The 25,397-nt window shown below is 59.8% G+C and overlaps 1 protein-coding gene across 8 annotated transcripts in view; it reads left to right on the forward strand.

The window, feature by feature from the left end:
• Positions 1-658: 658 nt before the first annotated feature.
• Positions 659-25,397, forward strand: part of SECISBP2L (SECIS binding protein 2 like) — a 35,050-nt gene continuing 10,311 nt past the window's right edge. The window contains exons 1-12 of one of the 8 annotated variants that reach the window (XM_029070480.2): positions 659-708; positions 11,172-11,371; positions 11,692-11,844; positions 13,043-13,370; positions 14,699-14,831; positions 16,857-17,089; positions 17,754-17,778; positions 18,310-18,425; positions 21,643-21,777; positions 22,853-22,936; positions 23,977-24,144; positions 24,338-24,479. In XM_029070480.2, coding sequence (XP_028926313.1) covers positions 670-708; positions 11,172-11,371; positions 11,692-11,844; positions 13,043-13,370; positions 14,699-14,831; positions 16,857-17,089; positions 17,754-17,778; positions 18,310-18,425; positions 21,643-21,777; positions 22,853-22,936; positions 23,977-24,144; positions 24,338-24,479 — 1,756 coding nt within the window. In that variant the 5' untranslated portion in view covers positions 659-669. Of the gene's footprint in view, positions 709-7,958; positions 8,109-8,153; positions 8,276-11,171; positions 11,372-11,691; positions 11,845-13,042; positions 13,371-14,698; positions 14,832-16,856; positions 17,090-17,753; positions 17,779-18,309; positions 18,426-21,642; positions 21,778-22,852; positions 22,937-23,976; positions 24,145-24,337; positions 24,480-25,397 lie in introns of those variants that run through there. The other 7 variants (XM_029070479.2, XM_039912833.1, XM_039912834.1 and 4 more) reach the window with 7 other exon arrangements.

The following is a 25,397-nucleotide window of genomic DNA, read 5'->3' on the forward strand; positions in this document are numbered from 1 at the left end:
AGTCCCACGTGGGACAACCCGCTCCCCCCGGGTCTCCCCCGGCGCTTAGAACGGCGCTCTGCACATAGTCGGCGCTTAACAAATACCGACATTACGATTATTAAAATGGGGATGGAGAGCGTGGGCCCGCCCGATGAACCCTGGATCTCCCCCAGCGCTCGGCACGGGGCCGGGCGCGTAGGCAGGCGCTTAACGGGCTCCCCTCGTTCCTATCTATGCGGCGGAGGGAGGATGGGCGGGTCCGGCCCCCGAGGGGCGCGGCCGCAGCGGCCGAGGGGGGGCCTTCCCCGTCCGTCCGCCAGGCGGCGTCGGCGGGGCGGGGCGGGGCCGGGCCGCCTTCGCCTTCGCCTTCGCCTTCGCGGGCGGTTTGCGCCTCGTCGGCCTCCGTCGCAGATGATTTCCCCGCCCGCCCCCTCCCCCCCCGCCGCCGCCGCTCTCCGCTCTCCGCCGCTCTCCGCTGCCTTCCTTCCCCTCCCCGGCCTCCTCGTCGTCGTCTTCCTCGTCGTCGTCTTCCTCGTCGTGGTGGTGCCGGGGGTGCCGGCGGGCGGGCGGCGCGGGGGTCTGATGGGGGCAGCGGGCCGGGCCGCTCCCCGCTCGGCCTGAGGCGGCTCCCTCCCTCCCTCCCTCCCTCCCTCCCTCCCCTCCCCCCCGCCCCCGGCTGCCGCCGCCATGGACCCAAACAACCCCCCCGCCGCCCCCGCCGACCAGGTGAGACCCCCCCCCCCCCCCGCCCGGTCCTTTCTCTCTCTCTCTCTCTCTCTGTCCGTCCGTCCGTCCCGCAAACGGCGGCCCGGGCGAGGCCGGGGGCGAGGCCGGGCGGGTCCGGTCCTTCCCCCCCCCCCCCCGGCGGCCTTCGTTCCCATTTTTCCTTCTGTCTTTTCCTTCGGCCTCTCCGGGGGCTTCTCACCCCCCCCCCCCGCACACACACACACTCACACACACACACACACACTGCCTGGTTGCATGGGTGCTGCCGGTGCGCAGCGCCGCACTGAGCGCCGGGGACGGCCGCGGGGCCCACGGAGAGAGACCGGGCCGGCCTCATGACGGGCTCGCACACACGCAGGACATTCATACCGTTGGTATTCGTTAAGCGCTTACTAGGTGCCGAGCACTGCTCTAAACGCTGGGGGAGAGACGGGGGAATCGGGGGGTCCCCCGGGAGGCTCCCAGGTAATCCCCGTTTGACAGAGGAGGGAACTGAGGCCCAGAGAAGTGAAGTGACTCGCCCGCGGTCACCCGGCTGACGAGTGGCAGAGCCGGGATTCGAACTCATGACCTCTGACCCCCCCCCAACACACACACACACTCCCCTCCCTTTTCTCTCCTTTTTCTCTCCGCCCCCTCCACTCCATACGCACACCAAACACACATATTCAATCGACTGATTCATAATAATGTTGGTATTTAAGCGCTCACTCTGCGCAGAGCACTGTTCTAAGCGCTGGGGGGGGGGGGGATACAGGGTCATCGGGTTGTCCCCCGTGAGGCTCCCAGTCCTCATCCCCATTTGACAGATGAGGGAACTGAGGCACAGAGAAGTGAAGTGCCTTTCACACAGCTGAGAAGTGGCAGTACTCGAACTCGTGACCTCTGACTCCCAAGCCCGGGTTCTTTCCACTGAGCCCCGGGAAGCGCTTCCTAGGTGCGGAGCGCTGCACCAAGCGCCCGGAATGGACAGCTGGGCCACGGAGAGAGACCGGCCCGGCCCCGTGACGGGCTCACACACGCACACACACGCGTCCGTTCAGTCGTACGGATTGAGCGCTTACTAGGTGCAGAGCGCTGGACTGAGCGCTTCGAGTGGACAGCTCGGCAACGGAGGGACACCGTCCCGGCCTGACGACGGACTCACGCCCGCAGACGCACGCAGACACACACGCCTTCGTGCAGTCGTAGGGATTGAGCGTTTCCTAGCTGCAGAGCGCTGCACTGAGCGCTTGGAATGGACAGCTCGGCAACAGGCGGAGACCGTCCCTGCCCCGTGACGGGCTCACACACACATAATAATAATAATGTTGGTATTTGTTAAGCGCCTACTATGTGCAGAGCACTGTTCTAAGTGCTGGGGTTGACCCAGGGGAGTCAGGTTGTCCCACGTGGGGCTCACATTCATTCATTCAATAGTATTTATTGAGCGCTTACTATGTGCAGAGCACTGTACTAAGCGCTTGGGATGAACAAGTCGGCAACAGATAGAGACGGTCCCTGCCGTTTGACGGGCTTACGGTCTAATCGGGGGAGACGGACAGACAAGAACAATGGCAATAAAATGGCCATTCACCCATTGCGTCGTAGGTAATGAGCACTTACTAGGTTCAGAGCACTGCGCTAAGCGCTTGGAATGGACAGTTGGGCAACAGAGACCATAATAATAATGTTGGTGTTTGTTAAGCGCTTACTCTGTGCAGAGCACCGTTCTGAGCGCCGGGGTAGACCCAGGGGAATCGGGTTGACCCACGTGGGGCTCACAGTCTTCATCCCCGTTTTCCAGATGAGGTCACTGAGGCCCAGAGAAGTGAAGTGACTCGCCCGCAGTCACACAGCTGACAAGGGGGCAGAGCCGGGAGTCGAACCCATGATCTCTGACTCCAAAGCCCGGGCTCTTTCCACTGAGCCACGCTGCTTCTCGGCCTAATGACGGGCTCAGACCCACACACACCCCGCACCCCCCCCTTCCCCGCCAACCCTGGGGGGGGACAGTCGAGGCCACCATGGCGGGGCCTCGACTGTCGACCCCCCCGGTCCCGGGGGGAGACCGCAGGTGGGCAAGAAGGCCCCCCCAGGTGCCCGGATAAGGGCCCCGGACAGGGGTTGGGCTGCTGGACGTTTGGCAGGCGGTCGTGCCCGCCGAGCGGCCGGGCCCTGGGTCTTCTCCGGCCCCCCGGGTCTAAGCGTGCCGAGCCCCGCACCCCAACCCACTTTCTGCAGGCCAAATGTTGTTTTGCCCAAATAGCCTTTGAGTCGAGTGAGTCAACCCCCGCACGTGGTTTTAATCATTATAATGATGGCATTTCTTAAGCGCTTACTATGTGCCCAGCACTGTTCTGAGCGCCGGGCGTAATGATAATGACGGTGGTCTTCGTTAAATGCTTACCAAGTCCCCAGCGCCGACGTGAGCGCTGGGCGTAATAATAATACTAAGAATGTTGGGGTTTGTTAAAGCACTTTCCATGTGTCGGTATTCGTTAAGCGCTTACTGTGTGCCCAGCACTGTTCTGAGCGCTGGGTGTGATGATGATACTAAAAATGTTGGTATTTGTTAAGCGCTCACTATGTATTGGTATTTGTTAAGCGCTTACTATGTGCTGAGAACTGTTCTAAGCGCTGGGGGTAATAATAATGTTGGTATTTGTTAAGCGCTTACTATGTGTTGGTATTTAAGCTCTTACTATGTGTTGGTGTTTGTTAAGCGCTTACTATGTGCTGAGCACTGTTCTGAGCACTAGGTGTGATGATAACGCTGATAATGTCGGTATTTCTTAAGCACTTACTCAGTGTTGGTGTTTGTTAAGCGCTTACTACGTGCCGAGCACCGTGCTAAGCGCTAGGGTAGATCCAGGGTCATGGGGTTGTCCCGCGTGAGGCTCACGGTCTTCAGCCCCATTTTTCAGATGAGGGAACTGAGGCACCGAGAAGTGAAGTGACTTGCCCAAAGTCCCCCAGCCGACAGGTTGGCGGAGCCGGAGTGAGAACCGGTGACCTCCGACTCCCGAGCCCGGGCTCTTTCCGCTGAGCCAGGCTGCTTCTCGTGGCCAGGCTGTTCCACGCGCTGGGGGTAGATACCGGGTCATCGGGTTGTCCCCCGTGAGGCTCACAGTCTTCATCCCCGTTTTCCAGATGAGGTCACTGAGGCCCAGAGAAGTGAAGCCACTTGCCCAGCGTCACCCAGCGGGCAGGTGACGGGGCCGGGAGTAGAACCCACGACCTCTGACTCCCCAGCCCGGGCCCTTCCCGCTCAGTCTCGCCGCTTCCAGACCCGGGGCCCGGTGAGCCCATCCCAGGAGGGTCGGTCCCACCCCGGGACGGACGGAGGACGGGGTGGCCCTCCCCGCTCGGGGACGCGGCCGTGTCCGCGCCGACCGGGGGATGGGTGAGGAGGGAGCCCGTGCGTGCCCCGTGGCCAGGCATTTCCCGGTTCCTGGCGTGGGACGGGAGCTAATGAGAGGGTTAAGGGACCGTGGTCCCTCCGCCTCCGCCCGGGCAGGACCCGGGCCGGTGACCCTGTACTTAGGGCCCCTTTCATCCCCGGGGGAGTTAGGTCAATTAAACTCCTCCAGCAGCGGCAGCTTTTACGAGGAGAAGATTCCAGAGACATTCTTCTAGAGTTCTCTTGGAACTTGGGATTCGGAATGTGGGGGGAAGGCGAGTCGCAGGGGTTGCGGGCCCGCGGCGGGCCTCCGTTTCGGCGACTCGGAGATCAGTCGGTCGGCGGTATTTCCCCAGCGCTTACTCTGTGCCGGGCGCCTGGGAGGGTACCGGAGAGGGGCGTGGCTCGGGCCGGGCCCTTCCAAGTTGAAACCTAGGCTTCAAAGTCCGAGGAGTTCGGGGGGCACCCGCTGTCTCTCGTTCCCATCCGCGCCGCGGCTCCTCGGCCCTTCTCCCAGGTCGGCCGATCCCCGCCATTTACCGAGCAAGCACCCGTTCTGTGCAGAGCGCTGGTGCGCCGTGCCCGTGGGTGAGTGCAGTGGGATGGGTGAGCGGGATTCCCCGATGTCGAGGATCTTACCGTCTAGCGTCGAGGCACACCGAGATAAATCACGGGTAGAAATAAGCAAGGGAGTCGAAAGATGTGGACCGAAGAAGTGTTATGGGGGGGGGGGGGGGGGGGAACGTGCCCAAGGGTTTGACCCAGAGTAGGCATTTCGCAAATTCCATCAATATCTCCATTGTTATTTACCCAAGTGCTCAGGCAAACTAATAATAATAATGTTGATAACAATGTTGATGTTTGTTAAGCGCTTACTATGTGCAGAGCGCTGTTCTAAGCGCTGGGGTAGGTACAGGGCAATCGGGTTGTCCCACGTGAGGCTCACAGTCTTCACCCCCGTTTTACGGATGAGGTCACCGAGGCCCAGAGAAGTGCCGTGACTCGCCCACGGTCACACGGCTGACACGTGGCAGAGTCGGGATTCGAACGCGCGACCTCCGAGTCCCAAACCCGGGCTCTTTCCGCCGCGCCGCGCCGCTGAAGTGGCAGTCAGGGAACCGCAAGGTCGGAGATGAGAGATGGATCGCGGGAGGCCTCCCGGAGGAGGGGCGGTTGCAGAAGGCCCTTGAAGCTGGACCAGGCCGTGGGCCGCCTGGGCGCAGATGTAGAACCGTGCGCGATCCGGGCGTTTGTGAACCATTTCCCTTCTGTAGAGAGGGTTCTCTGTGCGTGCGCGCACGTAGGAGCGGGGGGGGGGGGAGAATGCAGAGGCGGTGGAAGCCTCGCTTGGGGATAGAAAGGCCAATGAAGCCCCTCTGGTCCCAGAAGTGAAAGCCGGGAGACAGCCGGAGCGGCGGGACCGGGTGTTGACAGGTGTCTGCCCGACCGTCCGCAACGGAAACGTTTCTGCTCTAAAAAAGTTAAAAAAAAGAAAAAGGGGGGCAGGAGAACGGTCAGCGACTTGTCCGAATGGCCGGCGACTTGTTAGCGCCGTGGTCTACTGGGGCGTGAGGCTGGATTTTTCCAAGCGGGGGCGAGGCCGGGGTCGAGGGCTGGGTCCAGCAGGCGCAGCTGCTCCGGGGGTGGTGAGGAGCGACGTCCCCTAGCTCCTTCCCTGCCGGCGGTGAAAACTTCCCCAAACTGCTCCAGCCCGATGCCGGGGATCGGCTGACGGAAAGCGGCTAGTCTTTACGGCGGTTCGTCCGGTTGCCAACGTCGGCGGGGACCGGCAACCTGGTTCTCAAATTGGACTCTTCTTTTTCTGCTGAATTTAAACATTCGTAAATGTAGGTGGAAATTCACCTGGAAAGGTGGGGTTGCAGTGCTTTTTTTTGGTACTTGTTAAGCGCTTATTATATGGTTGGTACTGTGCTAAGCGCGGGGGTAGGTACGAGATAGATACTTGAATACGCATACGTGTCCATGTACGCATACATACGTATACGTACGTGTATATATCTCTATAATGTTGGTATTTGTTAAGCGCTTACTCTGTGCAGAGCACTGTTCTGAGCGCTGGGGTAGATACAGGGTCATCAGGTTGTCCCACGTGAGGCTCACAGTCTTCATCCCCATTTTACAGATGAGGTCACTGAGGCACAGAGAAGTGAGGTGACTTGCCCACAGTCACACAGCTGCCAAGTGGCGGATCTGGGATTCGAACCCACGACCTCTGACTCCCAGGCCCGGGCTCTTTTCCACCGAGCCACGCTGCTTCCCCATCTATATCTATCTGTAATTTATTTATGTATCTATAGTAATGTCTGCCCACCTCCCCCCCTCCAAGATTGTGAGCTCACTGCGGGCAAGAATGTATCTGTTGTTATATTGTACTCTCCCAAGCGCTTAGTACAGTGCTTGGCACAAAGTAAGCGCTCAATAAATACGACCGACTAAGATAGGTCTTCACATGGGGCTCCCAGTTTAAATAGGAGGAAGTGGGATTTGATCCCCATTGTACAGATGAGGAAACCGAGGCATAGAGAAGTGAAGCGACTTGCCCAAGATCACACAGCAGATGAGCGGCAGAGCCAGGAGTGGAGACCGGAGTGGAGAAGCAGCGTGGCTCAGTGGAAAGAGCATGGGCTTTGGAGTCAGAGGTCATGAGTTCGAATCCCAGCTCTGCCACTTCTCAGCTGTGTGACTGTGGGCGAGTCACTTCACTTCTCTGTGCCTCAGTGACCTCATCTGTAAAATGGGGATGCAGACTGTGAGCCCCACGTGGGACAACTTGATTCCCCTGTGTCTACCCCAGCGCTTAGAACAGTGCTCGGCACATAGTAAGCGCTTAACAAATACCAACATCATTATTATTATTAGGTCCCCTGACTCCCAGGCTTGGACTCTTTCCACTAGGCCATGCTGCTTCCCTGAATTAGCAGCCAAGCCCCGCCACGGGGTCCGAAGGGTCCCGGGGGGACCGGGGCAGGGCGGCCAATACGATCGGTGCCCGCGGTTCCAGTTTTCACAGCCAGCGTGTGCCCCGACTGACGTGGCCTAAGCGAACGTACTGGACCAGCAGGAGAGTTTGGCCCGCCGGAGCGGGGGGGGGGTCTAAAGACCGGCGTGCCCGTCTCATGTGCCGCCACGGGGCCGACGTGTTCCCGGCCTGCCAGGCTCCGAGCGGGCTCTCGGTTCGGCCCCGGCCCGGCCCGGGCCCTCGAAACCCTTGCCCGCGGTCCTGGGGAGCGTCGGTCCTACAAGGCAGGCGTCCAGCGCGGCGCGTCAGCGTCCGAGTGGGAGTGCGTGTGGGAGTGTGGCGGGGGCGGCGGTGGGGCCGGGCTATGGCCGGGATGCCGTCTCCTCTGCTCGCCTGGAGAGCGGGGGCCGGGGAGGGCTCCCCGTTTTAGCCCCGTTTCCCAGCCTCTACCTGTTTCGAAGGGGATTACTCTTTGCACACTTTTGCAAGAAGAAAACGATCGGGCGTGCACCGTGTAGGCCGGAGACTCGACTTTCTTCTGCCTCCAAGTGGCACGCTCGGTGTCCCGTGAAGGTTGCGACACTTATCTCCGTAGATGAAAACCGCCCCGGCGTTGACTTTGGCAGAGGGCCGGGGTTGCGTCAGGTCGGCCGGTCCGGACCGGCTGTCCCCGCGGGGCCGTGTCCCGGGGGAACCGTGGTCCTCGGCGGCCTGGCCTTCGAAAGACCAGCCGGTGGTCCGGGGGGGGGGAGGGGGGGAGGGGCTTCCTCTGGGAGGGGTGGGGCCTCGAGCCACCCCCACAGCTGGATTCCCCGATGGGAGCCGAGGCGTCCCCTCCGGAACCTGTCCTCTCCCGTCCTCCTCGGCGGAGCATCGGTCCGCCACGGGCACCGGGTTTCGTGTGGGTCCGGGACCTGCCGTCGCTGGTTCCGCCCGGTCGGACCTGGGCTAGGAATGAATTTTCCACTTCCGGACGAGGGCCGGGTCCGGATTCTTCCCGAGTCCCGCCGGGGAGGCTGGACGAACCCTGGAGTCCTGGTGAGGAGGCGGTTCCCGGTGGACCGGGCCCTACCCGTTTTCGGTCCTTGTAAGCTAAGGGTCGGACCGCAGGCCGTTGATGAAAACCAGTCTTAGCCTTTCCGCTTGTCCTCCAGATAAGAAGAGAATTCCTCGGTCCAATGTGCTTCTCAGCTCTCCCTGACTTGGTGAGCGTTTGTTTAAAAAACCGAGTCTGGAATTCTTTTGCTAGACGGGCCCACCCCCGACCCCCAAAAGCCGGATCGCCGGCTCCGCTGCCGGTCCGTTGCCCGTCCGTCTCCCCCGAGACCGCAGGGTGGCCTTTCCCTGGTTCCTGCTTTTGGCCAGGGCGCCCCCTCCACCTTCCGTCCCCCCTCCCCGACCCCCCCCCCCCATGTCCAGTTGGGCCATATTGCGTTTCTGTAGTTCTTTCTCATATTTTCTAGGCACCGACCTTTCATCAGAAAGGTCTGGATGCTCAAGCGGGGATCTTTAAAAACAGAGGAACTCTCCCAAAGAATTCAGTGAAATCCTGGAGCGGCCTGTGGTTTCGGTCTCGTTTCGTTTTTTAAACCTTCCCGTAGTTGTTCCCCCTTAACAGACTCTCCTTGGCTGCCTTTCTAAATGATCTTTTACGTGCCTTGGGTTGGTCCTTTTTTGGTGTTTGTTTACACACGCCAGAACCCTTCAGACCCGACCGTCAGTAACCGCTGCCCGCCGCTCTGGCCGAGAGGCCCCGTCTCATTTTCGCCTGGGTGGGTCTTCTTTCCCGGCGCTGAATAGGGCGCTCTGCCCCGGCAAGCGCTAAATGAATCCCACTGTGGCCACGTGAGAGAGCGCTAGCTTGGCGCGAGCGTGGCAGAGTGTGGCGCGAGCGTGGCGGAACGTGGCGCGACCGTGGAGCGGCTCGCCGAGCGCCCCGCGGCCGTGGAGAACAAGACGTTCTTGAGATGAGGTCCGCGCCGCGGGCGCGGTCGGGGAAAGTCGATCCGTCTGTTCCCGCTAGTGTCATCTTCTGGCTGTGCAGCTGCGGGCCCCTACAGTAGCTTTTCTCTTCGCGTAAAACAAAGGGTGATTTTAGCGAGTTCCCGCCGTGTGAGGGCCGATTGTCGAACCGCCGCGGGCCCCGGAGTGACGGCCGGGCGCCGGCCGGCTGACCCGGAGCCGAGCGAGAACGAGGGGAGCCGGAGGAAACCGACCTCTCTCTGCAGGAAGGACAGGTGAAGCACAGGAGGACCTGGTCTCTAATCCCGGCCCTGCCACTTGTCTGCCGTACGACCTTGGGCCAGTCACTTCACTTCTCTGGCCTTCAGTGACCTCGTCTGTAGAATGGGGATTTAGACTGTGATTACCCTGTATCTACCCCGGCACTTAGAACGGTGCTCTGCACATAGTAAGCGCTTAACAGATACCAACGTTATTATTACTATTATTCTCTGGGCTTCAGTTCCCTCATCTGTAAAATAAGGGATTAAGACTGTGAGCCCCATGCGGGGCGGGGACCGTGTCCAACCCGATTAGCTCGTATCTACCCCAGGGCTTACTACAGTGCCGGGAGCATCGTGAGCGCTCAACGAATCCCTTAAAAAAACAAAGCGATGCCGCGGCTGCCGCTGGTTGACGATGCCTTTGCACCGAGTAAATACCATTGATTGCTCGGCCAGTCTCTCGTCTGGGTGGGAGACACTGATGCGTCTGGACGCTCCGGGCCCACGCGCCCCTCCTCCCCCCATCCTTGTCCCTCCCCTCCCCTTAGCGCAAGTTCTCAAATTTGTCAAGTCACAGAGTTTGCGGTCAAAGCTGGAGCGCAGAGCGCGGCATAGGACCCTTTCCACTGGTGCTCTGTGACTTGTTGAGAACAAATCTTCAGCTGGAGGACTTCCTAGTGAGTCACCATAGTGGTCTTGGAGGCGGTGGTAATAACAGCAGGAGGAGCCAGTAGCATTAGGAGCGATCGCATTTACCGACCGCACGTTTGTGGTTCACTTTGCTGGTTGCTCAGTAAGCGCTCCATAAATACAACTGAATGAACGAACTACGGAATGAAGTGCCACGTGCCTTGATGATGATGATATTTCTTAAGCGCTTACTTTGTGCTCAGCACTGTTCTAAGCGCTGGGGGGGGGATACAAGGTGATCAGATTGGCCCCCGTGGGGCTCACAGTCTTCACCCCCATTTTACAGAGGAAGGAACCGAGGCACAGAGAAGTGAAGTGACTCGCCCAAAGTCACCCAGCCGACAAGTGGCGGAGCAGGGATCGGAACCCACCACCTCTGACTCCCGAGCCCGGGCTCTTGCCACTGAGCCGTGTTGCTTGCCCTTGGGCAGCGTGGCCTGGTGGAGAGAGCCCGGGCCTGAGAGTCAGAGGACCTGGGTTTTAATCCCAGCTCTGCCACTTATCCGTTGTGTGACCCTGGGCAAGTCACTAAACTTCTCTGTGCCCCAGTTACCTCATGTGTAGAAGGGGGATTCATTTCTGCTGCCTCCTACTTAAGACTCTGAGCCCCATGTGGGACTCGATTAGACTGTAAGCCCCGATTAGACCGTAAGCCCGTCAAACGGCAGGGACTGTCTCTATCTGTTGCCGACTTGTTCATCCCAAGCGCTTAGTACAGTGCTCTGCACATAGTAAGCGCTCAATAAATACTATTGAATGTGGGACAGGTACCATGCCCAACTTGATTAACCTGTATCTGCCCCAGCACTTAGACCAGTGCTTAACCAATACCATTTATTTTTTTTTTTAAAGGAGTTTACATGCTAGCAGGGGAGAGAAACAGAAAAATATTTGCAGTTAGAGTGGCTGAAACATGGCTTCTTTGTGCTGCTCTTGTCGAAGCCTGGACCAGTCATGGCCGAATCAGGACAGGGAGCAAGAGGAGAGGGGGCCGGTTGGGTCTAGGCGATCCTTGTGGCCTCAGCCCTCCGGGCCCCCAGTGCCCGCGGCGCGTTGGAACTCAGTGAAAATCTTGGATGTTCTGAAAGACGGCTGCTTCCCTGGCCACCCTAGGCCGATGGGCGTTCTGGCTGCCTCCATGTTGCCCAGCTACTGACGCGGTGTCTCCTTTTCTTTTCTCCCAAAGAACGTCAAGCTGTCAGCTGAGGTGGAGCCGTTCGTTCCTCAGAAGAAGACTCCCGACTCACTGGCGATGCCCATGGCCCTGCCCGGGGATGGAGGCGGCGTGGGTGTGGGCATGGGGGGCGCGGGGGCCGTGGAGCCTTCTCCCATCCCCAGCTACCTGATTACCTGCTACCCTTTCGTCCAGGAAAGCCAGTCCAATAGGTACCGCGGGGAAGTGGGGGCGGGGGGGAGTACCTCGCGTTCGTGGAAGGTCGGGGCTTGATCACATGTTCCCCCTCTGACCCTCGAGAGACACGGGGTGGGGCGGGGGGTGTTCGGGAAGGGTCCGGCCTCCTCTCAGAAGTGAGGGATCAGTCCTCCGTGTCAGGGACCCTCCCTCTGCTCGAATGGAAGGGGAGCCTCTTGTACGCCAGAGTCTCTCCCCCCACGCTCCCCGGCCGCTTCAGAGCCCTCCCATCCCCCCGCACCCCGTTACTGGGCCGTTTGGGGGCTCTGACATCTCCCCCGACCCCATTCCCAAGCCACCACCTTGGAGCCCGACGCCAGGCTGCCAGCTGCCCAGACGGTCCGCTCTCCGGGTGGGGTGACCTCGGACCGAGCCTTTTTGCACCTGGGGTGGAACGCTGGTCCCCGGGTGGTTTCGTCGAGAGCTGGTTCCAGAGTCAGCGCCGAAGGTGGGTGAGAAGCCCGCGCTGACCCGGGGAACGTTCCTGGTCCTGTCGGTCAGTCATATTTTTTGAACACTTACTGTATGCAGAGCACTGTGCTATGCGCTTGGGAGAATGTAGCACAGCAATTAGAGAAGCAGCGTGGCTCAGTGGAAAGAGCCCGGGCTTGGGAGTCAGAGGTCGTGGGTTCTAATCCCGGCTCCGCCCCTTGTCTGCTGTGTGACCTCGGGTAAATCACTTAACTTCTCATCTGTAAAAATGGGTATTAAAAAAAAAATGTGAGCCCCACATGGGATAGTCTGATCATCCTGTGTCTACCCCAGGGCTTAGAACAGTGCTCTGCACATAGTAAGCGCTTAACCAATACCATCGTTGTTATTATTATATAACAGACACATTCCCCGCCCACAACGAGCTTACAGTCAAGATAGGGAGACACATTAATATATCAATAAATGTGGGGCCGGGAGGGGGGATGAATAAAGGGAGCTGATCAGAGCGACACAGAACGAGGTGAGGTAGGAGGGGGCAAGGTGGCCGTGGGACAGGTGCCGGGGGCCGGTCGCCCAGCTGAGGTCCGGGGTGCCGGGTGCTGGTCCCCACCGTTGTGGCTCTGGCACGCTCCCCCACCTCCCGTCCAGTGCTCCGGTGTACTGGCGTCTGTCCCGAACCAGGTACCGAGCCGGTGCTCCCTGCGGGGGGGAGACCGTCTCAGAATCGTGCCCCGTGTCAACCCGTTGCTTCTGCTGCCCGGGAACCTCCGCCCAGGCTCAGGGGGTCTGTCGGTAGAATGGTCACCGATAACCAGGTGGGCCTGGCCCCGGAGGAGCGTGGAGGGGGAGCTTGGGGGGCGGGCAGCAGTCAAGGCGGGGCACACGACCCCGGGAGGCCGGTTCCGCCCGCTTCTCCGCTTTACCGAGCAGCCGGCCGAGCGCTAGGAATTCCATAAGAGTTTGCAAACAAGCCGCGATTGTAGTCAGCGACCGTGCTGCCTTGTCCCGAAGAATTCACCAGCACAGTAAGTTGTCACAGAGATCAATTTGAGTGAAGAGATTGCAGTTTTTCAGCAACAACTGGGTCATTTTTCTGGATTCTGGAATTCCCTTTGACTTGCGATTCTTTTCCAATTCCAAAGTAAATGTTAGACTTTGCGGGCGCATTGTTACCCGGGAGGCCGATTCAGCAGATTTCCTTGGCTTTTCAGACCATTCCCACTGTACAACAACGACCTTCGATGGCAGCCCCCCAGCCCCAGCCCCGCCGGACCCTACCTGGCTTACCCCCTCCTCTCCGCCCCGCCGCCAGTGTCTGCCGCCGAATACACCTACTACCAGCTGATGCCTGCGCCGTGTGCCCAAGTCATGGGTTTCTACCATCCTTTCCCGAGCCCTCACTCCGCCGCCTTCCAGACGGCCAACCCGGTCAGCCCCGTGGCCGCCGAGTGCCCCGATCGCCCCAGCCAGCCCGGCCCGGCCTTCCCACTCGCCAGTCAGCGGGGACGAAGCGGAAACAGAGGACCGGCAGTGCTGAAAGTGAGTCACCCCGCGGCGGCGGAATCGATCGATCGTATTTATTGAGCGTTTACTCTGTAAAGGGCCCCGTACTGAGCACTCGGGAGAGTGTAATCTAGCTGCCGGTAGGCACGTCCTCTGCCCACAGCGAGCTTACCGTCGACGGCGCTCAGGTGGGGTGGAGGCTGCCAGCGTTCTGGGCTCCCAGGCAGGGCCCTGCCAGAGGGACTTCAGCATTGCCTGAGCGGTGGCGTCCATTGGCCGAGGGCAAGCCTCCTCCATCTTGGGGGTGGGAGGGTGCTCCCCAGCCCTCCCAGCGGAAGGTTCGTTGGCGCGGCCTGTGCCACGGCTCGCCCCGAGGGCTCGGCTAGCGGGTCTCGCCAAGACCGGCGGGCCGGCTCCCAGACGGGTCTTCTCGGCCCCGCTGCCGTTCCCCGAAACAGCGGTCGCTCTCTGGGCACAGCGACCCGTGGAATCCGGGACTTCTCCGGCAATGCCCGGGGCGCGGTTGATCCCGCTGGGCAGCACGTGCTGGGTGGGCGGGGCCGGAGCCGGAATCCCGGGCCTCCTTCGTTGACGGACCAGGGATGCCGGCTTTTCACTCTGAATAGGAAGGTTTTAGGGGGATGGGCACGGTGAGGGGGCAGGCTTCAAAGAGCCACCATTCTGGGCTTCTCCAACCCTGAGTGGAAGCTCCACGGTCTGGTCAGAGAGCTGAGATGAGCGAGACTGGCAGTCCGGCCGGTTCACCGAGCGCTGGGAGCCACCCAGGTCCCCCGTTCCCCATCCTCAACCTGCGTGCAGTGGGCACCCACAGTTCTGAGGTCCGCTGCCATCGTCGTTCCGGATTTTCAGCCTGGGCACGCGCCGCCCGTGTGCCCGGGAGCCTCGGTGGCCCGGGCGGGGGTGTAGCCTCCTCAGACCGACAGATTCAGGAGAGGCCGCCGCTGTCCGAGCGGAGCGCTCTCTTGCACTTTTCCCGGCGAATGGTATCTTTCGTGTTTACTGCTTTTCCGTTCTCCTCGTCCCTCCCTGCCCACCCGGTTGGGTCTCCTTGTGTCACCGACGGGAAGGGATGGGACGGGGTGGGTCCAGAGACTCAGGATGGGCAGGAAACGGGTTGACGGTTTCCATGCGGCGACCGAGCAGCCTCCTGCCTGGTTGGACGGCAACCGCGGGGTAGTGGCGCCTCTTCTTCCTTCCCCTACCGGGGTGGCCTCGTGACACTGGGAATTCTGATGCAGGCTCTACACCGGGGCCCGATCAAAGGCAGCCAGGCCCCTGCTTCACTCGCTAGTGCAGCCTTCCGGCCGAACGGAGTTTTAATATCCATTTCCCGAAATCCGCAGCAGCCTCTACCGCAGCATATGAAAAGCAAGAGGCCCCCGGCGAAGAGCGTGGCTACCCAGAAAGAGACCAGCGCATCCGGGCCCGATCCCCGATCCAAAATCGTTCTATTGGTAGATGCTTCGCAGCAGACAGGTGAGAGGAAAGCTGTGTGGGCGTGGGTAGGGGGAAGAAGAAGGGTTTCTGAATCCTGATACTCAAGCAGGGGGCCCCTCTGCCTCATTCATTCATTAGTGATGGTATTCATTGAGCTCTTCCTCCGCGCCACGGCACCGTGCCGGGTTAGGTACCGATAATCAGATCGGACGCGGTCCCTGCCCAACTCGGGCTGTGCGGTCTGAGGCAGAGAGAGCAGGCGTATTATCCCCATTTGACAGATGAGGAAACTGAGGCTCAGAGAGGTAAAGTGACTTGCCCGAGGTCACGCAGCCGGCCCACGCAGGGCAGGGCTGGCATTAGGATCGCAAGGTGGTGCGGGGTTCTCCCGCCTCCCAGCCCCGGGCTCTTTCCCCAGAGCCGGGCTGCCCCCGGGCCTGTAATGGCCCCAGGGCTCAGTTTCCAAACCAGGTTGTCAAGGGATCGAATGTTCCAAGCCTCTGTCTCCCCACCTCTCACCCACCTACTGAAACTCCCCCGGCACCTGTTGGCGTCATTTTTTCAGAGTGCTTCCCTCTCCGGGGCGTTAACGCAATAAGCTGGCAGCCTCCACTTCTCTCATTTCATTTCTTTGGGAAAAGGCCGTGGGTTTCTCCACCAACCTGCTTAGCACCTGAGGTGATTTATATAGGGGGATTAGAAGAGAAATATGAAATCACCTCCGGGATGGATTTTTCCCAAACGTAAGGAAAGGTGTTGGAAGGATGCCCTTTGTACCATAGTGACCGTAGAAACTGGAAATATGTTCCCTGCGCGGCTTAAACCGTATCGTGAAGATGCAGAAGCCGAGGCCCCGTGGCAGACCTAGGAGCAGATCTGGAGCCACCTGGCCCTTTCCATGGGGCAGCGTGGCCTCGGCAAGGCGGTGCTGCTGACGATGGCGAGGTCGGGTTACCCGCTGAGCACTTGGCTGCCAAGGCCGAAGGGCAGGCCACCCTACTGGCTTCCCCAGAAGATTGTCTTTTTCAGGCTCAAGCGTCTGCTGGGGCTCTCTTTATTTTCCAAACAGTCTCTGCCCTCCCCACCCCACTCCTACCCGGGAGGAGCCGTGCTCCCCCACCCCCCCCCCCACCGGCCCGATCTGTCTGCCGCACACTGTGGCGTCCCTCGTCGTCATCGTTGTAGTCACGGTTCCCATCGCTTCCATTTTGGATGAAAGCGAGGAGAGGATTCAGTCCCCGACTTATGGTTGTGAATGGAGGGAGAGTCAGGGATGGGGAGTTGGATGGTCCATTCCTTTCTGTGAGGATGGGGGTCCAGAAGGGTCAGTTCCTGGTTTTTCCAAGTGCTCCGTGAGGAACCGGATCCTGGGCTGGACCTCTGGGCCTCCGCGTTGCTTTTGCTTTTAGGTTCAGCCCCAAATTCGACCTACGGTCGTCATGAGTAGAGAGAGCTTGGCAGCTGCCGCCTGTTAACCAAGTTGTTTCTTCAAACCCTCTAAGCTCAGTTGAGGCCTTACTGAGCAGATAGATGTCCTCGTCGTTCCCGTGTCATCATGGGTGATTGCTGGAAGCCAGGTGTGAGCACACACCACTCTTGGCTTCAGCTCATTTAGCCCCAGCTCCTTACCTTGAGCGCCTTCCTGGGCACCTGCCACCCCCGCCCGCCCACCTCCCTCCAAAGCCGGTCAGGGATGAGGAGCCCGGCCAGGAGCTCACCTGGGGTGTGGCGAGCCGCCCGGTCGGGGTCAGCTGCCATTCCTCGGCTGGAGGGGACGTTGGCAGGAGCAGAGTCAGGGAATCTGCTCGGAGGTCTTGCTGGCCAACTTGTAGAAGTCCAGTTTGGGGACATCACGGAAGACCACAGTTTGTTTTGGACGCCCCATCCCCGCTGCATCTGCAGATTCCCCTGGAGCTGAGGGTCTGGTGCTCCTCCCGGCAGGGCCGGGCAGAGGCCACTCTGGAGGAGTCGCGGGAGTGAGGCCGACGCAGGGGACGGGTCGGCCTGCACCCGTTCCGGGCAGGCTGCGTCTCCAGGAGTCAGGCCACTCTCTCTGCCTTCCAGACTTCCCTCTGGACATCGCCAACAAGTCCCTGTCCGAGAGCGGCGCGGCCACCGTGCTGTGGAAGTCCAAGGGCCGGAGGAGAAGGGCCTCTCACCCGGCCGCCGAGTCGTCCAGCGAGCAGGGAGCCAGCGAGGCCGACATCGACAGCGACAGCGGCTACTGCAGCCCCAAGCACGGCAACAACCAGGCCGCGGGCCCGGCGGCCAGAAGCGCCGACTCTGGCCCGGCGAACGTACGTCCCCCGCCGGGACGGTCTCGGGTCGCTTGCGCCTCGGCGGGGAAGCTGGGCTGCCCGGCGGGTATGGGGCACGGAGAGCAGAGCGCCTCCGACTCTCCCGCCCGTGTTCGGCGGGGACGGGGAGGACGTGGGGTGGCTTCCGCCACCGCCCTCAGGGGATTAGAGTCCAATCTGATGGAGCCCGAGGACCCGGATAAAGCTCAGGGTCTGACCCCCCTAGACTTTAGAAGGCGTTCAGCAGAGCCCGCTGCCCCGCCTGGCCGTCCACACTGCCCACAGCAGGCCCGGCCCGGCTGCCGAGCGGTTCGGCGCGGACTCCAGTCAGAGTCTGCCACTCCCAACCCCTGCACACGCTCGGGGGGGGCCCGGGTTGGCTTGTGCCCGTTTTACCAAGGGTTCGGGAGGCCGGGCCACGGGTGGTGTCGCGGGGTGCCGGAGCGGGGCCTGTTCTACACGGCGCCCGGGGGCGGGGGCCTCATCCTGGGCAGTGGTGTGTTTGCGTATATGTGGGCGAAGCGGGGCTGGGGGAAGCCTGCACTCCTGTTGCAATGACTGTGCTCCTTCCAGGGGAGGGAGTGTGGGAAGCTTTTGGCCAAATTCAGTGAGTTCAGCAAAGGTAGAAATTATTCATGTTTTGCAATGTCTTTCTCAATTTTAGCTCGGGGAGCCATCGCTGAGTTCAGGTACTTATTTACATAATCTCTCATCCTCAAGCTGTCACTCTTTTAATTTTCACTGCTCTCACGCTCCCGGTTCTGTCCGTCCCTTCGGCCTGCCCTCCCCCTGCTCTCTCCAAGCCCCTGGGGATCGGCCAACGAGCTGCACCCGGAGGGTTTTCTGTGCAGTTGCGGCCCCCTCCCCCACAGTCAGCGGCTCTGACCGCGCAGGACCCCTCTGTCGGTTTTCCCCCACTCCCCCCACGCCTGTTTGTCAGGCAAATTGGTAATGGCCCTTCGGGGACGCGGGGCCCCGGGCCGTCCACAGAGCCGAGCTTCAGTCCCGGCTGCCGCTGAATGGCTTCCTTCCCAGCTCGCTGAATGGCGTCGGGAACGTCGACTGACAAGCGTAATCTTTATCCGCGTCATCTCTATCCCGCGGACCGCTTTCGTTCGGCCACCCTGACCAAATGCAACAGCGTCTGACCCCCGGATGAGAGCCGGAGCAGTTTTTGGCTTTCTCTCCGTTTCCATTCACGGAGGGTCTTTCGTTTGCAGCAGGTGTGAGCTGGCCTCAGTCGGCTGGCCCGGCCACTCAGAAGAGACCCTGGCCAGAGAAAGCACAGGTGGCCTCCAGAGGCGGAAGACAGATCGAGGAAAGAAGCGGTGCCCAGGTAGGCGGCCGCCGCGATTCAACTCCGTAGCCCCGGAGCCCGCCCCGCCAGCCCGGGAACCCCGTTGCCTGCCACCCAGATGTCGGTGCGGCCCCTCGGCCTGGGGCCCCGGTGGGGGCAGGTGCACCTCCCTCCCCCACCAGAGGCTGGGAATCCCCCCGCCCGAGCCGGACGCGCCGGGGACCGAGAAACCGAACTGGAGCCCTGGTCTGGATGCTGGGCCTTGCCTCACTGAAAAACTCGAGCGGACACATTGTTTCAGCCTGAGTGAGCTTCCTGGTGTTCAAGGGAAGGGGTCTGTTGGGTAGTTTTGGAAGGAATATTTGCTTGAACATTTTTTAAACTCAGTCTTTAGACCCTCATTTATGAGTGAAATATTTGGGGTAAACTGAAAAATAATAATAATGACAATAGTAAGTGTTTAACAAATACTACTACTACTATTTGTAAGCACTTACTGGGTGCCGGGCACTGTACTAAGCGCAAGGGTGGATACAGGCAGATCGGTTTGGATATAGTCCCGGCCCCATGTGGCGCTCACAGTCTCAATCTTCATTTTACAAATGAGGTAACTGAGACCCAGGGAAGTGAAGTGATTTGCCCAAGGTCACACAGCAGACAAATGGTGGAGCCGGGATTAGAACCCATGTCCTTGTGACTGCCAGGCTTGCGCTGTATCCGCTACACCGTTCTGCTCCTCAAGCTTCTGCTTTTCTGCCCACTCCCGGTAACAGAGCACAGAGCAGATTGCGCCAGCTCAGGGACGCCCGCCGTCCCGGGAGACACGGTGATCCTGGGAGTTCCTCCGGGGTCAGGGATGCCCACCCGTCACGGAAGTCCTCTCCCGGCGGAGCCACCGGAAGGCGGCTCTCCGGGGTCGGGACCCAAGCCGGGGTCAGGCCGAGGCTCGGGCCTCGTCCCGTAGACGTAGGCCGGAATGTAGGTTTCCGGGTGTCGGAGCGAGCGGAACGAGGATGGCCGACCCAGCCTGGACGGGGACCCCTCCGTCTCCAGCCCAGCCTGAGGCTTTGGGCCCCCGACGCTAAAAAAAAAAAAGGTTCCGTTGGCCGCTGGCTTCCCGTCGGTCGCTCGGGGCCCCCGTCTCCGTAGTTCAGGGAGCCGGGTGGCCTCCGGCGTCGTCGTGGACGAGTGGGCCCGGAACGGGGGGGTGCCAAGAGCCCGGCAGAGCGACTCTCCACCCTGGCGCAGAGACTGTCGGAGTCAACTCGCAACCCACGTTAAACCAGGGAACTGCCAAATGGGTCGACCTCTTCATGGTCAGGAAATGCTCGGGGGACTCGGAGTCCAGCTGGAATTGGTTTCGTGTTCTCTGCTCTGTGCCAGGAGGCCTTGAGTTGAGAGATCAATTGCAAATGAAAAAAACAGGGCACCTGGCCTGGCGCTCCCAGCAGCCACCCTCCCGCTGCCGGGCCGAGGCCCCGGGGCCCCGGGGCTGACCCCCAAGTTGGATGCGGCACACTCTCGTCTCGGGTCGTCGTGTATGGCGGCAGCGCTCCAAAAGGGCCAGCAAAATGCCGGGCGCCCCAGAGGCGAGACAAGAGCCAGGCCCAAAACCGAGAGTTGCCGCTCCAGAAAGGCAGGATCCCGTGGGATGGGGACTTGTTTGCACACGTGGTCCAGCTGCCTTGTGCCGCTCCAAGCGGGCAGGGCAGACGAACTGGGGCAGAGAAGGGCAAGCCGGGTGGTCACGGGGGTTGGAGCCATGTCCGCTCGGGACCGAGAAGGTCAAGCCCCTTCAGGACTGATGCCAGTGTATTTGAGAGCCTCTTATAGTATTAGTAATAATAATGTTGGTATTTGTTAAGCGCTCACTATGTGCCGAATAGTGTTCTAAGTGCTGAGGTAGATACAGGGTAATCAGGTTGTCCCACTTGAGGCTCACGGTCTTCATCCCCATTTTACAGATGAGGTCACTGAGGCACCGAGAAGTCAAGTGACTGGCCCACAGTCACACAGCTGACAGGTGGCGGAGCCGAGATTAGAACCCATGACCTCTGACTCCTAAGCCCAGACTCTTTCCACTGAGCCACGCTCTTAACAATCAGTGGCACTTGTTGCCTGGCCGCTCAGCACTCTGCTATCAGTAAATCAGTGGCATCTGTTGAGGGCTACTTTGTGCCGAGCACCCTACTGAGAACTTGCGAGAGTGTGATACATTAGAGTTTAGTAGACACAGTCTTTGCCCACAAGGAACTTAACAGTCTAGAACATTCAGAGGAAGAAATCGAGGCTCGGTGGAAAGAGCACAGGCTTGGGAGCCAGAGGTCATGGGTTCGAATTCCGACTCTGCCACCTGTCTGTTGTATGACTGTGGGCAAGTCACTTAACTTCTCTGTACCTGTTACCTCATCTGTAAAATGGGGATTAAGACTCTCAGCGTTATGTGGGACAACCTGATTATCCTGTATCTACCCCAGCGCTTAGAACGGTGCTCTGCACGTAGTGAGCGCTTAAGTACCAACATTATTATTATATTATTATTAAGAAATAGCTGCAATCCCTGCCCTCGAGGGGTTTCCCATCTCCTCCGGAGAAAGGAGGTGTCAACTGAGTTTACACCAGACTGTAAGGTCCTTATGGACAGGCAGCCTGCCCACCTACTCTGTTGCATTAAATTTTGCCAAGCTCGCAGTACAGTGCTCTTATCGAGCATTTCCTCCACTTAACTCTGGCCCTCGGGGCTTGCAGGACTTACCCCTGTCTTGGCCAGACTAGCCAGCTGCCTCTGATTCCCCGAGGCCGCTGCCGTAGGAGAGGAACTGCTCAGGTCGGATGGAGCCTCTCCTCCTGCCCCTCCCCACCCCCACCGAGGGCAACCGGAGCGGTCCCTTCAGCTCCTTCTGCCTGAGGACTTCGGACCTGACTGGCTCCCGGTGAAAACGGTCTTGAGGTTATCGGAGATTAACGTTAGAAAGAGTTTTCTTCGAAAGCCTTATGGTATCCCGTGTCTGCTCGAACACTGCTACGAAGCCAACGTCGAAAGCGGTTCTGATTCCGATGGGGTTTCGAGTGGCTCCTTATGGTCTCCTGTCAACCTCGTAGCTTCCGGTGGCCGCGTCGGGTTCACGTGGGCGTCGTTCGCCCTCTGCCTCGGCGCCACCCTGGGGATGAGGGGGTGGAGGAAAGCAGGGGGTTGTTGTGCGGTGCTGGGTCGCCGGGATGTGTGACTGACCCTTCCGGTCCGTGGCTCCCACAGGCTAGCTACAGGTGCCGGGAGCACAGCACGAGCTCAGAGAGGAAGCCGAGCGGGCAGAGGAGACCGGACGTCAAGCCGTCGACCCCGAGCCAGCCAAGCAGAGCGGAGCCGAGCCCTGACTCCTTCTGTTTTGAGGTAGCCGCCTGCCCGGGCAAGACCCGGGCCGGGTCCAGCCAGTGTGCTCTGGGAAAGTTTTCCTTCAGGGTGGACCCAGCTTCCCGCCGATGGGCACGGGCCACTCGGCGGGGCCCTCCTCGGAGGCTGCCGGGCCGCTGCTTCACTCCAGTGGTCCCCGACGTAGCTGGGAGGGTGCTCGGAAGCTCGGCCCCCAGAGCGGATGGCGTTTGACTTGGTCAAAGTGGTGTCCGCTCTTGCGCGGCGGCTTGGAGCACAGAGCCACGTAAGAGCCCACCTTTTCGACCAAGGCGGATTTCAGCCTACGGTTTCCAAGTGGCACCGTTCGTGTCCAATCCTGGCATTCTCCCTCGGCCCTTGGTTATCTTCTGCTCATTGAGAATTTTGTAACTTCTAGCGTTCCCTTGGCATGTGAGGAGTGAAACCAACCAGGAGTTCATGGAGTTTGGGGGAGACCATGTGTCCTGGTGAGGTCCAGCCCAGCACAGAGTGGGAACGGTCACCTGCCGGGGACTCAGCCCACTGGGAGGAAATGGCTGTGGAGCAGCCCTGCTTCCTGGGAGGCAAAGAGGGGAAGTTGGGTCCTTGCCTGAGTTTGGGCAGGGCCCAGCGATGATTGGAACTCTGGCCCCCAGAGAACCAGGGTAAAGGCAAGGGTCAGTATAGATCAGGCTCATCGACGGAAATCCAGGAATCTCGGTTGGCTCAAGGGCTTCAAGCCTCTTTTCCAACTCTCTGACCGGCGTGAGTTGCCGCTCAGAGTGCCTTCTTCTCATTTCCCCCCGAGCTCCCTCTTCGGGGACCACTGCCCCTCATGGGAAGGAAAGACAGCACAGTCTGTCGCTGTCGAAGGGGAAGGGAGAGCGGGTTCGTAGATTCGAGAGCCGACCGCTCAGCAGGCAATCGGTCTTCCCGTTCAAGGCGGTCCTAATTCTCTGCAGAACCTTCAGGCTTTCACATCACTGCTTCCATCTGATGCTCCCGAGCCCAGTGTAAAAATAAATTTCCCAAATAAGCCGGTTTGAAAACTACAAGCCAATTCTGTTGATTCTTATAGTGTACAACTTAATTATAGGACGAAGATGAGTTCCCAGAATTGAACAGTGACACTGGAAATGCTAAAGACGAGAGCGGGCAACGAAAAATCTCCACAAAAGTGGTACGTTACAACTAGCGACTCGGTCAGCCACATAACTGTCAGATTAGCAGAATCTCTAATCTGGTTCTGACAATAATAATAAAAATAATAGTAGTGAGCTACGTGCCACGCACTGTATTAAGCACTGGGGTGGATTCGGGATCGTCGGGTAGGAAACAGTCCCTGCCCCTCATGGGGCTCCCAGACTGACGGGGAGGGAGAACAGGTTTTGAATCCCCATTTGACAGATGAGTAAACCCAGGCACAGAGAAGTTAAATGACTCATCCGAGGTCACCCAGCAGGTGTTGGGCGGAGCCTGGATTAGAACCCACAGCACCCGGCTCCCAGGCACTCGCTCTTTCCACTGGCTCACGCTGCTTCTTGCTCTAGCTCTTGAAGAATGTAGGGAAGTCGATTGGCAGTGGGGCTCATCCGTTGGTTGCCCTCTGAGCAACCTTCCTGCCAGGGCTTTTTCCTGCCCACCTGCCTCTCCCCAGCTCTACCAACCGCCCTAGTGACAGTGGTCTGTGAATTCCCACTGAGCATCAAAACAAGGGAGTGGGGGAAGCGATGCCCAAAAATAGCACTCATAATGGTACTCTGTGCTTTTTAAAATTACCATCATCATTTTTCTTATCATGCCACTCTGCTGAGGGTTGGGGTCAATATGAGATCATTAGACGGGACGCACACAGAAAGGGAGAGAAGGGATCTTTTACCCATTTTCCAGAGGAAAGCACCAAAACCCAGAGAGGTGAAGGGACTTGCCCAGTTGGAGTCACCCAGCGGGCCAGGGCAGGGTAGAGACTAGAACCCGGGACCCCCGACCCCCGGGCCCATGTGCCGTCTCCTCTCGGCCACGCCGCCTCCCGGGAGCCAGTCCTCTGCTCCCTGCGCCCCCCTCGGTACGTAGGACCTGACGGAGAAGGGTCGCCAAGGTCTGGAGGTGGGAGCTCCTCGCTCTGAGTCGGAGGGGATCTCTCCCAGCCAGATCTCTCCTTCGTGGGCCGGGCGTCCCGGGCCCTCGGTCTTCTCATCTCTGGCTTTTGTGGCATTCTAGTTGGCCGGCTTGCCGGAGAATTCCCCCATCAGCATAGTCCAAACTCCCATCCCCATCACCGCGTCGGTCCCTAAGCGGGCCAAGAGCCAGAAGAAGAAGGCTCTGGCGGCAGCCCTCGCCACAGCGCAGGAGTACTCCGAAATCAGCATGGAGCAGAGGAAGCTGCAGGTGTGGGCGAGTTCTAGTGGCCCGGGGACCCGCCCTGGCCGGGGACGGGCAGGGTGCTGCGGAGCGGGGAAGGGGGCCCACCAGTCCTTGGGGGCGCGATCCCGCGGGGAGGGCGGGGAGACCGTGCTGGTCCCCAGCTTTCGGCGCAGGCGGCTTGGGTGGCGTGGCCAGCTTATCCCAATCCCTCTGGCAGGAGGCCCTGTCCAAGGCGGCGGGGAAGAAGAGTAAGACGCCGGTGCAGCTGGATCTGGGGGATATGCTGGCCGCCCTGGAGAAGCAGCAGCAGGCCATGAAGGCGCGGCAGATCACCAACACCAGGCCCCTGTCCTACACGGGTAAGGCTCCTCCCATCCTACCCGGGGAGCCGCTCGCGTCTGGGTTGGCGAGGGAGGGGATGGGGCTGGGTTGGGGGGCGAGGCAATCACTGGGATTCACCGAGGGCGTACTCTGTGTAGGGCTCTGTACCGAACGCTTGGGGGGTGGCGTACACCACAGTAGACTCAATCCCTGCCCCCAAGGAGCTTACGGTCTGGAGGGGGAGGCAGACATAAAAGTAGGTTACAGAGAACGGAAGAGGCAGGATATGAGGCTCTATACATAAGTGCTGTGGGGCTGGGGGACTGGTGAGTAACAAACTACTTAATGGTTACACACCCAAGGTCATGGAGGAGCCAGAACGATGGGCGAATAGAGTGACGAAAAGAGAGGTGAGGAAAGGCCTCTTGGAAGAGCTGATTTTGGGACGGCGAGAAGATGGCAAGAGCGGCGGTCTGGTAGCTAGGAAGGGGGAGAGAATTCCAGGCCAGCGCTTAGGACGGTGCTTGACACAGAGTAAGCGCTTAACAGATGCCATCATTATTATTATTATGTGGGCAGGGTGGGGGAGGTCAGCAGCAAGGCAGATAAGATCCAAGTACAGAGAGTGTGTTGGGGTTGAAGGAGCGAAGTATGCCTGTTTTGTTGTAGTGGGGGATGAGCGGGACTAAGTGGAAGAGGAGAACTGATCAAATGCCTTAAAGCCAATGGTCAGAGTTAGGCAGTTTCTGAGGAGGGAGGCTACAGTGCGCCACCCCCTTTCTGCCCCCCGGCCCCCTCCGACCCTTCCTTCGGGGCACCGTTCTCCCTTCCGGTTACCGCGTTTCAGCCGGGGCCTCTCTGTGTTTTTTGGCTCTTGGGTTCCCGAGAAGCAGCGTGGCGTAGTGGATAGAGCACCGGCCTGGGAGTCAGAGGTTCACGGGTTCTAATCCCGGTTC

The sequence above is a fragment of the Ornithorhynchus anatinus genome, chromosome 8 (assembly GCF_004115215.2).
Source record: "Ornithorhynchus anatinus isolate Pmale09 chromosome 8, mOrnAna1.pri.v4, whole genome shotgun sequence".
NCBI classification, from domain to species: domain Eukaryota; kingdom Metazoa; phylum Chordata; class Mammalia; order Monotremata; family Ornithorhynchidae; genus Ornithorhynchus; species Ornithorhynchus anatinus.